At 36.2% G+C, this 14,162-nt stretch overlaps 1 protein-coding gene across 5 annotated transcripts in view; it reads left to right on the forward strand.

The window, feature by feature from the left end:
- The window catches only part of SCP2 (sterol carrier protein 2), a 124,336-nt gene that overhangs the window by 48,800 nt on the left and 61,374 nt on the right, over positions 1 to 14,162 (forward strand). For all 5 annotated transcript variants that reach the window (XM_042951343.1, XM_042951346.1, XM_042951344.1 and 2 more), the window contains one exon: positions 9,821 to 9,928. In XM_042951343.1, the coding sequence (XP_042807277.1) occupies positions 9,821 to 9,928 (108 nt within the window). The remainder of the gene's footprint in view (positions 1 to 9,820; positions 9,929 to 14,162) is intronic.

The following is a 14,162-nucleotide window of genomic DNA, read 5'->3' on the forward strand; positions in this document are numbered from 1 at the left end:
TTCAGTTTTGCCATTAAAAAAGGAATTCACTAATTGCCTTTCCTTTCATGTTGACTCTGCCATACTGTGCAAAGTAAATGTAAGCTATCCCAATACTGGACTTTTTAGAGCATGTAGTCTTGGATATTACCACCACTGAGGTAATAGGTTATACAAATAATTTGTATTATGTGTATCAGAGGAACTTAGAATGAACTGTTAAGTAAAAAAAAAAAAAAAAAAAAAAGGATAAACATTACATACGTACTTCCAAATATTTCATATTGTATTTTTTTTTTCCCAGAGAGGGAGCATGAGCTGGGGGAGAGGGGTAGAGGGAGAGAGAGAGAGTATCTTAAGCAGGCAACACGGTCAGTGTAGAGCTGGACATGGGGCTGGAGCCCATTACCCTGGGATCATAACCTCAGCCGAAATCAAGAGTTGGGCACCTCAACTGACTGACCCACCCAGGTGCCCCTTGGTTTTTTTTTTTTAAGTTTATTTATTTATTTTGAGCGAGAGCGTGCCCATGCATGAGAGCTGGGAAGGGGCAGAGAGGGAGGGAGAGAGAGAATCGCAAGCAGGCTCTATGCTAATGTGGAGACCAGTGCAGGGCTTGATCCCACGAACTCTGAGATTCTGACTTGAGCCGAGATCAAGAGTTGGATGCTTAACTGACTAAGCCACCCACGTGCCCCCATATTGTGTTTGAATAAAGACTTGCAGAAAGGAAAATGCGAAAACTAGTTGGTGAGATCTGGAGGATTTTTTTTCTTTTCTTTTATAAAAAGGTTGTATTATTTTTCATTACCATAAGCAGTGTATGAGAGTTTGAGTTGCTTCACATCCTCACCAATATTGATATGGTCAGTTTTAAATGTTTTAGCCACTCAAAAGAGTATGTGATGTCCTGCAGCATTCAGATAAGAAAAAGAAATAAACGGCATCCAGATTGGTAAGGAAGAAGTAAAACTGTCACTATTTGCAAATGACATGATGCTATATATAGAAGACTCTAAAGACTCCACTAAAAAAACTATTAGAACTAATAAGTAAACTCAAGAAAGTTGCATGATACAAAATGAGCATACAGAGATCTCTTGCATTTCTATACACTAATAATGAAGTAGCAGAAAGAGAAATTAGGGAAACAATTCCATTTACAATTATACCAAAAAGAATAAAGCACCTAGGAATAAATTTAACCAAGGAGGTGAAAGTGTTTTATACTCTGAAAATTATAAGACATAGAGGAAAGAAACTGAAGATGACACAAACAAATAAAGAGATATACCATGCTTATGGATTGGAAGAATGAATATTGTGAAAATATCCATAAGAATATTCCCAGAGGAATCTATAGATTCAATGTAATCCCTATTAAGATACCAATAGTATCTTTCATAGAACTAGAACAGATACTTCATTTTTTTTAATGTTTATTTTTATTTTTGAGAGAGAGAGAGAGCACAAGGTGGGAAGGGACAGAGAAAGAGGGACAGAGGGTCCAAAGCAGGCTTCTTGCTGACAGTGTCAAGCCCAATGTGGGGCCTGAACTCACGAACCTCGAGATCATGACCTGAGCTGAAGTCAGACGCTCAACCAACTGAGCCACCAAGGTGTACCTAGAACAGATCATTCTAAAATTTGTATAGAACTATAAAGGGCCTCAAATAGCCAAAGCAATCTTGAGAAAGAAGAATAATAGCTGGAGGTATCCCAATCTCTGATTTCAAGATATACTACAAAACTGTAGTAATCAAAACGGCATGACACTGGCATAAAAATAGGCACATAGATCACTGGAAGAGGAGAGCCCAGAAATAAACCCACTTCTTGTATGGTCAATTAATCTACAACTAAGGAGGCAAGAATATACAATGGGAAAAGACAGTCTCTTCAGTAAATAGTGCTAGGAAAACTGGACAGCTACATTAGACCACTTTCTTACACCATACACAAAAATAAACTCAAAATGGATTAAAGACCTAAAGTTCAGACCTGAAACCATAAAACTTTTAAAAGAAAACATAGGTGGTAATCTCTTGGACACATTAACCTTAGCAACATTTTATTTTTTTTTATAATTTTTTTTTTTTAACGTTTATTTATTTTTGAGACAGAGCATGAACGGGGGAGGGGCAGAGAGAGAGGGAGACATAGAATCTGAAGCAGGCTCCAGGCTCTGAGCCATCAGCCCAGAGCCTGACGCGGGGCTCAAACTCACGGACCACGATCGTGTCCTGAGTTGAAGTCGGACGCTTAACCGCTTAACCGACTGAGCCACCCAGGCGCCCAAACCTTAGCAACATTTTAATGGATATGTCTCCTCAGGCAAGGGAAACAAAAGCCACAATAAACTTTTGGGACTACACCAAAATAAAAAGCTTTTACATAGCAAAGGAAGCTATCAACAAAACAAAAAGGCAACTTCCTGAATGGGAGAAGATATTTGCAAATGATGTATCTGATAATGAGTTAATGTCCAACATATATAAAGAATTTATACAAGTCAACATGAAAAAACCCAAATAATCTGATTAAAAAGTGGGTAGAGGACCTGAATAGGCATTTTTCCAGAGAAGACATACAGATGGCCAACAGACACATGAAAAAGATTGTGAACATCACTCGTCATCAGAGAAATGCATATCAAAGCCGCAATGAGATACCACTTCACATCAGTCACAATACCGAATATCAAAAAGACAAGAAATAAGTGTTGGCAAGGATGTAGAGAAAAGAGAACACTTATGCGCAGTTGATGGGAATATAAATTGTTATAATCACTGTGGAGAACAGTATGGAAGTTCCTCGGAAAATTTAAAAAAATGCACCTGGGTGCTTCAGTTGTTAAGCATCTGACTTCAGCTCAGGTCATGATCTCACAGTTTATGAGTTTGAGTCCCACATTGGGTGAGCTTGAGCCCCGCATTGGGTGAGCACTAGCCATGCTTTGGGTGAACAGGAGCCCTGCTTTGAGTGAGCCCCGCTTCTCTCTCTCTCTCTCTCTTTCTTCCCTTTCTCCCTCTCTCTGCCCCTCCTGGGATTCTCTCTCGCGCGCTCTCTCTCTCTGCCTCTTGTTCACTTGTGCCCTCTCTCTCTCTCTCTCTCAAAAATAAATAAATAAAAAATAGAAACATCATGCAATCCAGTAACCCACTACTAGGTATTTACCCAAAGAAAGCAAAAACACTAATTTGAAAAGATATATGCACCCCTATGTTTATTGCAGCATTATTTACCACAGCCACAATATTGGAGCAACCCAAGTGTCCATCAGTAGATGACTGGATAAAGATGGGGTGTGTGTGTGTGTGTGTGTATGTGTGTGTGTGTGTATATATATACACACACACATATATATATATATATATACACACACACACACACACACATACGTACATATGTATACATGTATACATATATATACATATACATACACACACACATATATATACATATATATATGTACCTATATATACATATATATTTACAATGGAATATTACTTGGCCATAAAAAAGAATGAGATCTTGCCATTTGTGACAACATGGATAGATGTAGAGGGTATTATGCTAAGTAAAATAAGTCAGACAGAGAAAGTCTAGTTTTCTTCTCTTCTTGGTTTTGGCATTAGAGTTACGTTGGCCTCATAAAACAAATTGACCATTCTATATTTTCTGTAACCATTCTATATTTTCTGACAAAGTTTGTGTAACCTAAAGAATTTACCAGTGTAATCAAGTAGTTTTAAGTTTTCTTTTTGGGAAAGTTGTTGATAAAAAAATTTAATAGATATGGGGCTCTTCAGATTTTCTGTGTCTTCCAGTGTCTATCAATTTTTGTAAGTTGTATTTTTAAAGAAATTTACCCATTTCATTTAAGTTGTCAAATTTATTGTCTGAACTTGTGTGAAGTATTCTCATATTATTCTTTTTTTTTTGTTTATTTATTTAGAGAGAGAAAGTGTGAGAGAAAGCAACCATGAGTGGGGAGGGGCAGAGAGAGAGAGAGAGAGAGAGAGAGAGAGAGAGAGAGAATCCCAAGCAGCTCCATGCTGTCAGCACAGAGCCTGACTTGGGGCTCTATCCCACAAACTGTGAGATCATGACCTAAGCTGAACTCAAGAGTCAGATGCTTAATCATTTTAAACATTTAAAAAAATTTTGAACTGAATAATTATGAAATATATCAAATTTTGTAGAAGGTAGCTAAAATACTGCTTAGAGGAAAATGTGCAACTTTAAATACTTACATTTGAAAAGGAGAAAGATCTAAAATAAATGACCTAAGTTTCTCTTGTAAGAAACTTAAAGAAAGCCAAAGTAAACCCAAAGTTAAAGAAAGTTAAAATTGAAGAGCCAAAATCAATGGAATGGAAAAAACAGACAATAAAGGAAATTAACAAAGCCAAAGCTGAATCTTCATAAAGCTCAACAAAACTGACAAACCTCTACCTAGATAGATCAAGAAAAAAGAAGAACACCAATCTCCAATACAAGGAATAAAAAAGAAGTTATCACTATAGATCCTATAGACATTAAAAGAATAATAGGAGAGGGACACCTGGGTGGCTCAGTTGGTTAAGTGTCCAACTCTTGATTTCGGCTCAGGTCATGATCTCGCATTTCGTGAGATTGAGCCCCACATTGGGCTCTGTGCTGACACCATGGAACCTGCTTGGGATTCTCTCTCCCTCTCTCTCTGCCCCTCCCTCCCTCAAAATAAATAAATAAACATTAAAAAAATTTAATATCCAGGTATTTAGAATTTTCCTGGATATATTACTGTTAATTGCTTTCTAATTAATTGTGCTATAGTAAGAGAATACACTTTGATTTTGATCCTTTCAAATTTATGATTTTTATTTTATGGCTCAACATGTGGTATATATTGGTGAATTTATCTATCACTGCACTTGGAAATTATGCAGATTCTGCAGTTATCAGATGTAATGTTCTAAACATATCAATTAAATTGAGATGATTGATAGGATTTTTCAGATCTATGTCTCTAATGATTTATTTGTTTTGCTGTTATCATTTGCTGAGAGGGGTGTTAAGATCTCCTACATAAATTGTGGAATGGTCTCTCTCCCTTCTAGTTCTATCAATTTTTGCTTTATTTTGCAAGCACAAGCACATTTATAGTTGTATATCTTCTGTTTTTTTCATTATGAATATCTTGCTTTATGTCTGGTTATAGTCTTTGTTTAGAAGTCTCTTTTTGTCTGACTAACATAGTTGCTCCAGCCTTTTTATGCGTACTGTTTGCATGATATATATTTTCTATTCATTAGCTTTTAATCTATTTATGTTGTTTATCTGTATAAGGTATATCTCTTGTAGGTAGTAGTGTATCATTTTTTAGCTTTTGTCAATTTCTACCTTTTTACTGGAGTATTTAAATCTGCTCTAATACAGTAACCATTAACTATATGTAATTATTGAATCCTTGAAATGTGGCTGTTCCAAATTGAGATGTGTTGTGTGAAGTACACATTGGATTTTGAAAACTTAATATGAAAAATAGAATGTACAGTATTAATTTTTTTACTGCTTACATGTTAAAATGAAATAGTTTGGATATATTGGGTTAAATAAAATGTATATTAAACAATTATATGTTAGAAAATTTTAAAGTACATATGTGATTTGCATTATATTTCTGTTGGACAGTGTGACTTAGATTATTAAGATCATTAACTTGACCATTTTTATCTCTTACCTGTTGTGCTCTCTGTTTTTTGTTCTGTTCTCCCTCTCCTGCTTTCTTTTGGATTATTTGAATATTTTTATTTTATGTTTTTATTTTTTGGTTTTAAATGTATATTTTTATTTCTTAAAGATAGTTTTTAAAAAAAGTTTATTTATTTATTTTGAGAGACAGAGAGAGCACATGGGGAGGGGCAGAGAGAGAGGGAGAGAGTGAATACCAAGTAGGCTCCACACTGTCAGTACAGAGCCTGATGTGGGGCTCAAACTCACAAACTGTGGGACATTGACCTGAGCTGAAATCAAGAGTCAGAGGCTTAACTTCCTGAACCACCCAGGTGATCCTATTTATTTCTGAGAGAGAGAGAGAGAGAGAGAGAGAGAGAGAGAGAGAGAGAGAGAGAGAGAGAATTCATGCGTATAAGTGGGGGAGAGGTAGAGAGGGAGAGAGAGAATCCCAAGCAGGCTCCACACTGTCAGTGCAGAGCTGGATGCAGGGCTTGATCCCATGAATTGTGAGATCATGACCTGAGCCAAAGTCAAGAGTCAGATACTTAACCAACTAAGCCACCCAGGCACCTCTATTTGAATATATTTAGTATGAATTTTATTTTGTGTATTGGACTTTGGCCATATCTCTTTAGTTAGTTTCTTTGTTTTTTAATTTAATTGTATTGTATTGTATTGTATTGTATTGTATTGTATTGTATTGTATTTTCAAGTTAGTTAACATACAGTATAGTCTTGGCTTTAGGAGTAGAACCCAGTGATTCATCTCTTACATATGACACCCAGTGCTCATCCCGAGAAGTGCCTTCCTTAATGCTCATCTGCCACCCATTTAACACCCCCAGTTTTTTTGGTTTTTGTTTTTGTTTTAGTGGTTGCAGGATTTCTTAACCTCAATGTTGTTGATGAATTAGATTATTCTTGGTCTTGGGGGTTGTGTATTGCAGGAAGTTTAGCAGCATTCCTGGTTTCTACCCACTAAATGCCTAATACCTCTAATACATAGAAATAAGGGATCCTCTTCTCTGCCTCTCTCCTCTGTGAACTTTCTCTTTTACTCTCTGACCTGTATGGGTTTCTTTTCCTCATTCCTCTGGTTAGAAAAATGGAGTTTCTGTTAGAGTTTTGGCTACCTATGCTTCCCTGCTGCCAGTAATGCTCAGGATGGTGCTCACCCTTGGAACAAAGCTGTTGAGAGAGCCTAAAAAGAGAAAACTTGGAATTTACCCTTGTATAGTGGCTTCTCCAAGTTTTAACTCTCCATGATTCCCCTGCGTTTGTTGACTTTTCAGAGTCTTCAAGTAGTTGTTTTTTGTATTTTATCTAGTGTTTTATATTGTAAACAGTGGGAGACATAGGCTATAGTGAATATATATGCTATGCTGCCTTAGTAGAACTGGAACATAATCTCAAGGTTTTAAATATATATACATTTTGATATATGATGATGACTTTCAAAATTATATCCCTAGCTTACACCACTTCCCTGATCTCTAGACTTATATGTCCAGCTGCCTATTTTTCAAGAGTTTTTTGGATGTCTCATTAGCATCTCAAATCCAAGTCCAAATTGAGCTTCTGCTGTGACCCAGACTTCCTCCTTCCTCAGTCTTCCCCATTCTCCTTTTGCTCCAGTTCCTCTCATTCTTTCATAGCCCCTTGGAATCCATCTCTAAGTCCTGGTGGCTATGGACTCTGCCTTCTAAATATATCCAGAATACAACCATATCTTACCACTTTTTATCACTACCAGCCTAGTCCAGACCACCGTTATTTCTCACTTACATTATTGCAGTAGTCTCATAACTGGCACCCCTTCTTCTGCCTTGTCTCCTTATGGTTTATTTTCTATAATGAAGCTTTCATGGTTCTGTTAAAAGCATACAGCAGATCAATATCATTCCTCTGATCGTCTCGTTCAGGAGTAAAAGCCAAATGTGATCGGTCCTTTTTATTCCCCTCTCACATCTTTCTGACTTCTACATCTCCGACTCTTTTACTTTGCTGCAGCTGCATTGGGCTCTTTCCTCAAACACTCCAGACTTACTTCTAGCTCAGGGCCTTTCTTTGTTCCACATATCCATATGATTTGCTCCCTTATTCCCTTAAGGTCTTTGACCAAATGTCAAAGTGGAAGACTTCTCCCATAACTTGGTTTAAAATGTGAACTCCTTACCCTGTCTTTTTGGTCCCAACACTTACTGTACCCCCTTTCCTGCCTTTACCCCACCCCATGGTTCTTATCACCACTCTGTTATATATCTTACTTTCATTACATATTGTCTGTCTCTTCCTTACACCTCTCCTGACAGTGAAGTTAATTCCATTAGAATGGGGATATTTGCTTCATTATTGCTGTATCCCCTAGCTTCCAGTGCAGTTTTGGCACATAATTGCTTTCTATTTATTTTCTTATTGGTGGCCCATAAGAATGGTTGTTATAGTACTTTCATCTCTGGATCACTTTTAGTTGATGGGCTCAAGATATTGCCAGTGGAATCTTCTAATACTTAATAGGTTGTATATATTATAAAAAAGAAAATGCAGTGAATTATTCCATTCTTGGGGTTGGTTTGTATTCAGTCTGCTATTACTTGGTATAGTAACAATATTTAGGAGTTCTAAAAGCAGTAATGGCAGGTAGAATACCTGTTATGACCAGAGCCTTGTATCAGGCTCTATGTCAGAAACACCAAAAAATAAAAGAATACCTCAGTGGATGGTTTTTAATCTACAACCTAGATTTAAAGTGAAATTAGAAGTGTTAGTCATAGGGGTTTCTGGGTGGCTCAGTCAGTGGAGCATGTGACTTTTGATCTCAGGATTGTGAGTTTGAGCCCTACATAGGGTGTAGAAATTACTTAAAAATAAACTCATAAAAAAAAAAAAAGAAGTGTGAGTCATAAAAAATTTTGTGATTAGTGTGTTTCATTTTACCAATAGAGAAACTCTTTGGTTTTTGAAGGCAATAAAATATATTGGTTAAGAACATGGGCTATGAAGCCAGGCTGCCTGATGATTAATCCTAGATTAGTCCCCTGCTGTTGCCTTGGCTAGTTACTTAACATCTATGTGACTGTTGCCTCATCTGTAAAATGGGAATGATAACACATACTTCATAGTGTTGAGGATTAAATTATGTAGATATATGTAATAATTAGAACAAGGCCTGACACAAAGGGAGTACATAAAAGCTATTAGCCATCTCTGACAGTACCATAACCACCATCTTTCTTTGGAGGTTCCACTTCATTATCAGAAATACCAGCTGGAAGAATATTTTATAGCCTACATGGATTTTTATTTACTCCTTAACCACCTGGAAGAATGACCAGAGAGTTGATAGAAATGTTGAAGCCACCAAGCATGTAATTTTCATTTTCTTTTAAGCTTATGCTTATGGCTCAACAGTATTTTCATCTACTTCATTTCATCCCTTCATTTCATGTCCCATGCTCTCCCCTCGGCTTGCTGGGAATGTTTATAGATCATATAACAGTGCAATTGAAAATAAAAATGAATACATTGGGCACAATTATGGATTTTTAAAGCTGATGCAATTATTTTAGTTATAGTATTGGATCCACTTCCATTCTTCGGGGTCTTTGAATCTCTGTTATATTTGTAGCAATTTTGGAAGCCAGAGAGCTCTTAAGAAATTCTAAATAGGAACTCTGTTTAATGTATGAAATGTTCTTAAAATATAAATCTTTATTACTCAGTATTTATTATGTAGCTTTTAGAAGTGCTTATATCAGGGGGTGCCTAGGTGGCTCAGTTGGTTAAGCATCCAACTTCGGCTCAGGTCATGATCTCACTGTTTGTGGGTTCAAGCCCTGTGTCAGCTCTGTGCTGACAGCTCAGAGCCTGGAGATTGCTTTGGATTCTGTGTCTCCCTCTCTCTCTGCCCCTCCCCCATACTCTCTTTCTCTCTCAAAAATAAATAAACATTAAAAAATTTTTTTAAAAAAGAGTGCTTATATCAGTTTGATATTAGTTTGAACTGTTAAGAAATGTTTACTATAAGAAGATCTTGGCTATACTGAAATTTAAAAAAAAAACGTATCATTTGGACCAATGTTATTTTTAACCTTTGTGAATATTATTTTTCCTTTAGGGCAAGGTGGAAAACTGGTTGATAGGGGAGATAATACTTATGGAGGAAAGTGGGTCATAAATCCTAGTGGTGGATTGATTTCAAAGGGACATCCACTGGGAGCTACAGGTAATACTACACACACATTTCCTAATTTTTTTGTTATCATTTTTTATATAAGTGTGAATTGTTTAGCCATTGATTTGAATGAAGAATTGTATTCTCTGAACCTGGTAGCCAGTGCTTTAAATGATTATTTAGTCATGTTATTTTAAATTTTCCTTTAAGTATAGTGCATTTTAATAATCTTAACTGATGAAAATTTGAATTAGGTGAAACTCTAAATTCAATATACATATATTTTTTAAAATATTTTTTTAATGTTTATTTATTTTGAGAGAGAGAGAGAGAGAGAGCGAGCGTGCAAGCAGGGGAGGGCTCAGAGAGAGAGAATCCTAAGCAGGCTCCACACTGTCAGTGCAGAGCCTGATGTGGGGCTCGAACCCATGAACCATGAGATCACAACCCGAGCCCAAGTCAGGCATCTAACTGACTGAGCCACCCAGGTGCCCCAACATACAATATTTTTTAAGTTTGATTATTTTCAAATAGGTGTACAATTTAAATTAAAATGTTCCAAATAGAGATCTTGCTAGACCTGCTGGATGGATAAGAATAAGTTGAAATGAGCACATTATTTGTATGTAGTTGTATATGTGGTTGGTGTTACATGGAAATTTTTTTCTCTGGAGAATTGGACTAGAAGTTATGAAATAAGAATTTTACTTTGACTTTACTGCTGATTGGCCATGTGACTATTTTGATTAGTTATCAATTAGTCAGTTAATCACTTTGAATCTTAGTTTCCTTAATTGTAAAATGAAATTATACCAGAAAAGTTTATAAAATAATTTAGTACTAAAATCTGGGATTTGTTTTTATGAAGATAGCTGAGCTTTGTATTTTTTCATATTGTCTTATATATTAAATATTTTATAAATTATTACAAATTCCAAAAGAGAGAAGTTAGAATTAACAGTGTATTCATTATAGCAATTAACTGGTTTATTTTTCTTTACCACTTAAATTTAGTAAGTTTATTACCTAGTGAATAGATACTTGTAAACAGAGAGTAAGAGATAGGTAGACAAATGTGCACACATAGATAGTTGCAGTAGAAGGTGCCACCTTGTTATTTATTTTGTCTGGTTTGTTCTTTGGTTCTTTTCTCTTTTTTGTGCTTTTTGTTCATTGGGTGTTTTTTAGTATTTTATTTTCTCTTTTCTGTTGAATTATTTCTTTTTCTTATTTCTTAGTGGTTGCTGTAGAATGTGCAACATACATCTTTAATTTAACCACAGTCTACCTTCAAATAATGTTATGCCATTTTACATATAATGTAAGGGACTTTTACAACAGCATATTTCCAAGCACTTCCAAAATATTTGTAAACCCCACAGTATACTATTGTTATTATTGCTCTGAACAATCCACTATATTTCGAAGTAATCTGAAAATGAGGGGAATGAGAGTGATATTACTGGGAGTGACAGAATAACAATATCTGACAAATACTCTCCTTTATAAAAGTACTAAGAACACTTGCAAAAATTATCAAGACTGGGGCGCTTGGGTGGCTCAGTTGGTTAAGCCTCCAACTCTATCTCAGCTCAGGTCTTGATCTCAAGGTTGTGAGTTCAAGCCCCACATCGGGCTCCGCACTGGGTGTGAAGCCTACTTAAAAAAAAAATTGTCAAGATCAAGTTTTTACAGAACTCTGGAAATTAACCAAAGGGTTACAACAATCTGGGGGAACATTTTTAAAAACAGTCTGATGAATCTCCATAAGAACACTAAGCTTTAATGGCATTTTGACTTGCTCTAATACCACTCCCCTTTGCCCCAGCTCCATGGTAGTCTTGAAAGCAGTAGCCTGCAATCATGGTAGAAACCAGCAGCCTGGCCAGCACTGGAGGAGTCAAAATTGAATTGGAGTTCTTTCAAAGCCCCATTCTTAGAGAATTGTCATTATTTGACCTGTCTGACAGTTCCCTGGTAAACCATTCTTAAAATGCTTGTCTTTAAGTAACCTGACACAGAACTTGCAGAGTATTTTCTCCAGAATCACTTGTTAAGAATAATTAACAACAATTGGCTTAACAACATAGCTGCCTGAGGTGCTGATAATTGGGACAAAAGACCCAACCAAAAACCTTAAAAGAAAAAACCAGGGAATGAGATGTCTATTAAGGGTCTTTGAAAAGATCTGACATGTCCCTAAGAATCTAGAACACCCAGTATATACATGAAGATTGTATGTATGTTCAAGGCTTTCTTCATGCTCAGAAAAGACCTAACAAGATCTTAAGCTCTTACCTCTGGCTAACCTTGGGGCTCTGCGCAATTGGGAAGTAGAGGCTAAGGTGAAGTTGTAAACTGCCTGGCTGAGTGCCCCAATACACACACACACACACACACACACACACACACACACACGCAGCTTCAGCAAAAACTGGGAGACTTATTAGTTCCAGACACTTAAGAAAATCTCTGTCCAGCCATTAGCTAACCACTAAGGTAACCAAGAAGAAAATATAATGATCAATTGTGACAAAGAATATAGACTTTACAGAATCAGTTTGGAAAAGTCAACAACAACAAACTCTGAGAAAGGGGAAGAATCTGATTTCTAGAGGTGCCATATTTTATTATATAAAATAGCCAGTTTTTAACAAAAAAAATGTGAGACATGCAAAGAAACAAGAAAGTATGGCCCATACATAGGGGAAAAACAGTCAATAGAAACTGAGGTAGGCCAAGCTTTGAATTTACTAGACAAAGACAATCATCTACTTAAGTGTGTTCAAAGAATTAAAGGAAGCTATATCTAAAGAACTAAAGGAAAGTGTCACAACCAAATAGAAAATATCAATTACTAGGTAGAAATTATAGAAAAGAACCAAATATATTCTGGCATTGACAAGTATAGTAACTGGAATGAAAAATTCACTAGAGGGTCTCAATACAAAATATGAGCAGGCAGAAGAAAAAATCAGTAAAAGTTTTAGGTAAGTCAATTGAAATTATCCAGGCTGATGAACAGAAAAAAAAAAAAAAAGGAAGAAGAAGGAGAAAAATGAACAGAGCCTCAGAGACCTGTGGGACCCCAGCAACACTAACAGCATAAACGTAGTGACCTCAGAAGGAGAGGAGAAAAAGGGGCAGAGAGAATATTTGAAGAAATAATGGCTGATAACTCCCCAAACTTGAGGAAAAAACATTTATATGCATATTGAAGAAGTTCAACAAACTTCAAGTAGGAATATCTCAAAGAGATTTACACTTAGACACATCATAGTCAAACTGTTGGAAGTAAAAGTATATTGAAAACATCAAGGGAGAAGATTCATCATGTACAAGCATTCCTCAGTAAGGCTTAACAGCTGATTTTGTTTCAGAAACTATTGAAGCAGTGTGATGAAAGAAAGTGCTAAGGAACAATTCTGTATTCAGTGAAACTACCCTTTAAAAATGAAGGAGGGGGCACTGGGTGGCTCAGTCAGTTGAGCAACGGACTCTTAATTTCAGTTTAGGTCATAATCTCATGGTTCATGGAATCGAGCCCCATGCCAGGCTCTGTGCTGACAGCATGGAGCCTGCTTGGAATTCTCTCTCTGTCTCTCTCTGCCCCTCCCCGACTAGCACATGCACATGTGTGTGCATGTGGGTACGTACTCTGTCTCTATAAATATTAAAAATAAATAAATAAAAATGAAGGAGAAATGAAGACATTCCCAGATAAACAAAAATTGAGAGAATTTATCATTAGACCTCTCCTATAAGAAATCCTTTATAAAGAGATAGTGAAATGAAAGAACACTATATATAGCAATCCAGGCCTTCCTAAAGAAGGAAGAAAGGTCTCAGATACACAACCTAACCTTACACCTTAAAGAGCTGGGAAAAGATGAGCAAATAAAACCCAAAACCAGCAGAAGACAGGAAATAATAAAGATTAGAGCAGAAATTAATGCTATTGAAGCCAAAACAAACAAACAAACAAAACAAACAAACAAACAAACAAACAAAAAAAACCCAGTAGAACAGATCAATGAAACCAGAAGCTGGTTCTTTGAAAGAATTAACAAAATTGATAAACCCCTAGCCAGTTTGATCAAAAAGAAAAAGGAAAGGACCCAAATAAATAAAATCAAGAATGAAACAGGAGAAATCACAACCAACACAGCAGAAATAAAAACAATAATAAGAAAATACTATGAGCAATTATACACCAGTAAAATGGGCAATCTGGAAGAAATGGACAAATTCCTAGAAACATATACACTACCAAAACTGAAACAGG

This window comes from Panthera leo, chromosome C1 (assembly GCF_018350215.1).
Source record: "Panthera leo isolate Ple1 chromosome C1, P.leo_Ple1_pat1.1, whole genome shotgun sequence".
Taxonomy (NCBI): domain Eukaryota; kingdom Metazoa; phylum Chordata; class Mammalia; order Carnivora; family Felidae; genus Panthera; species Panthera leo.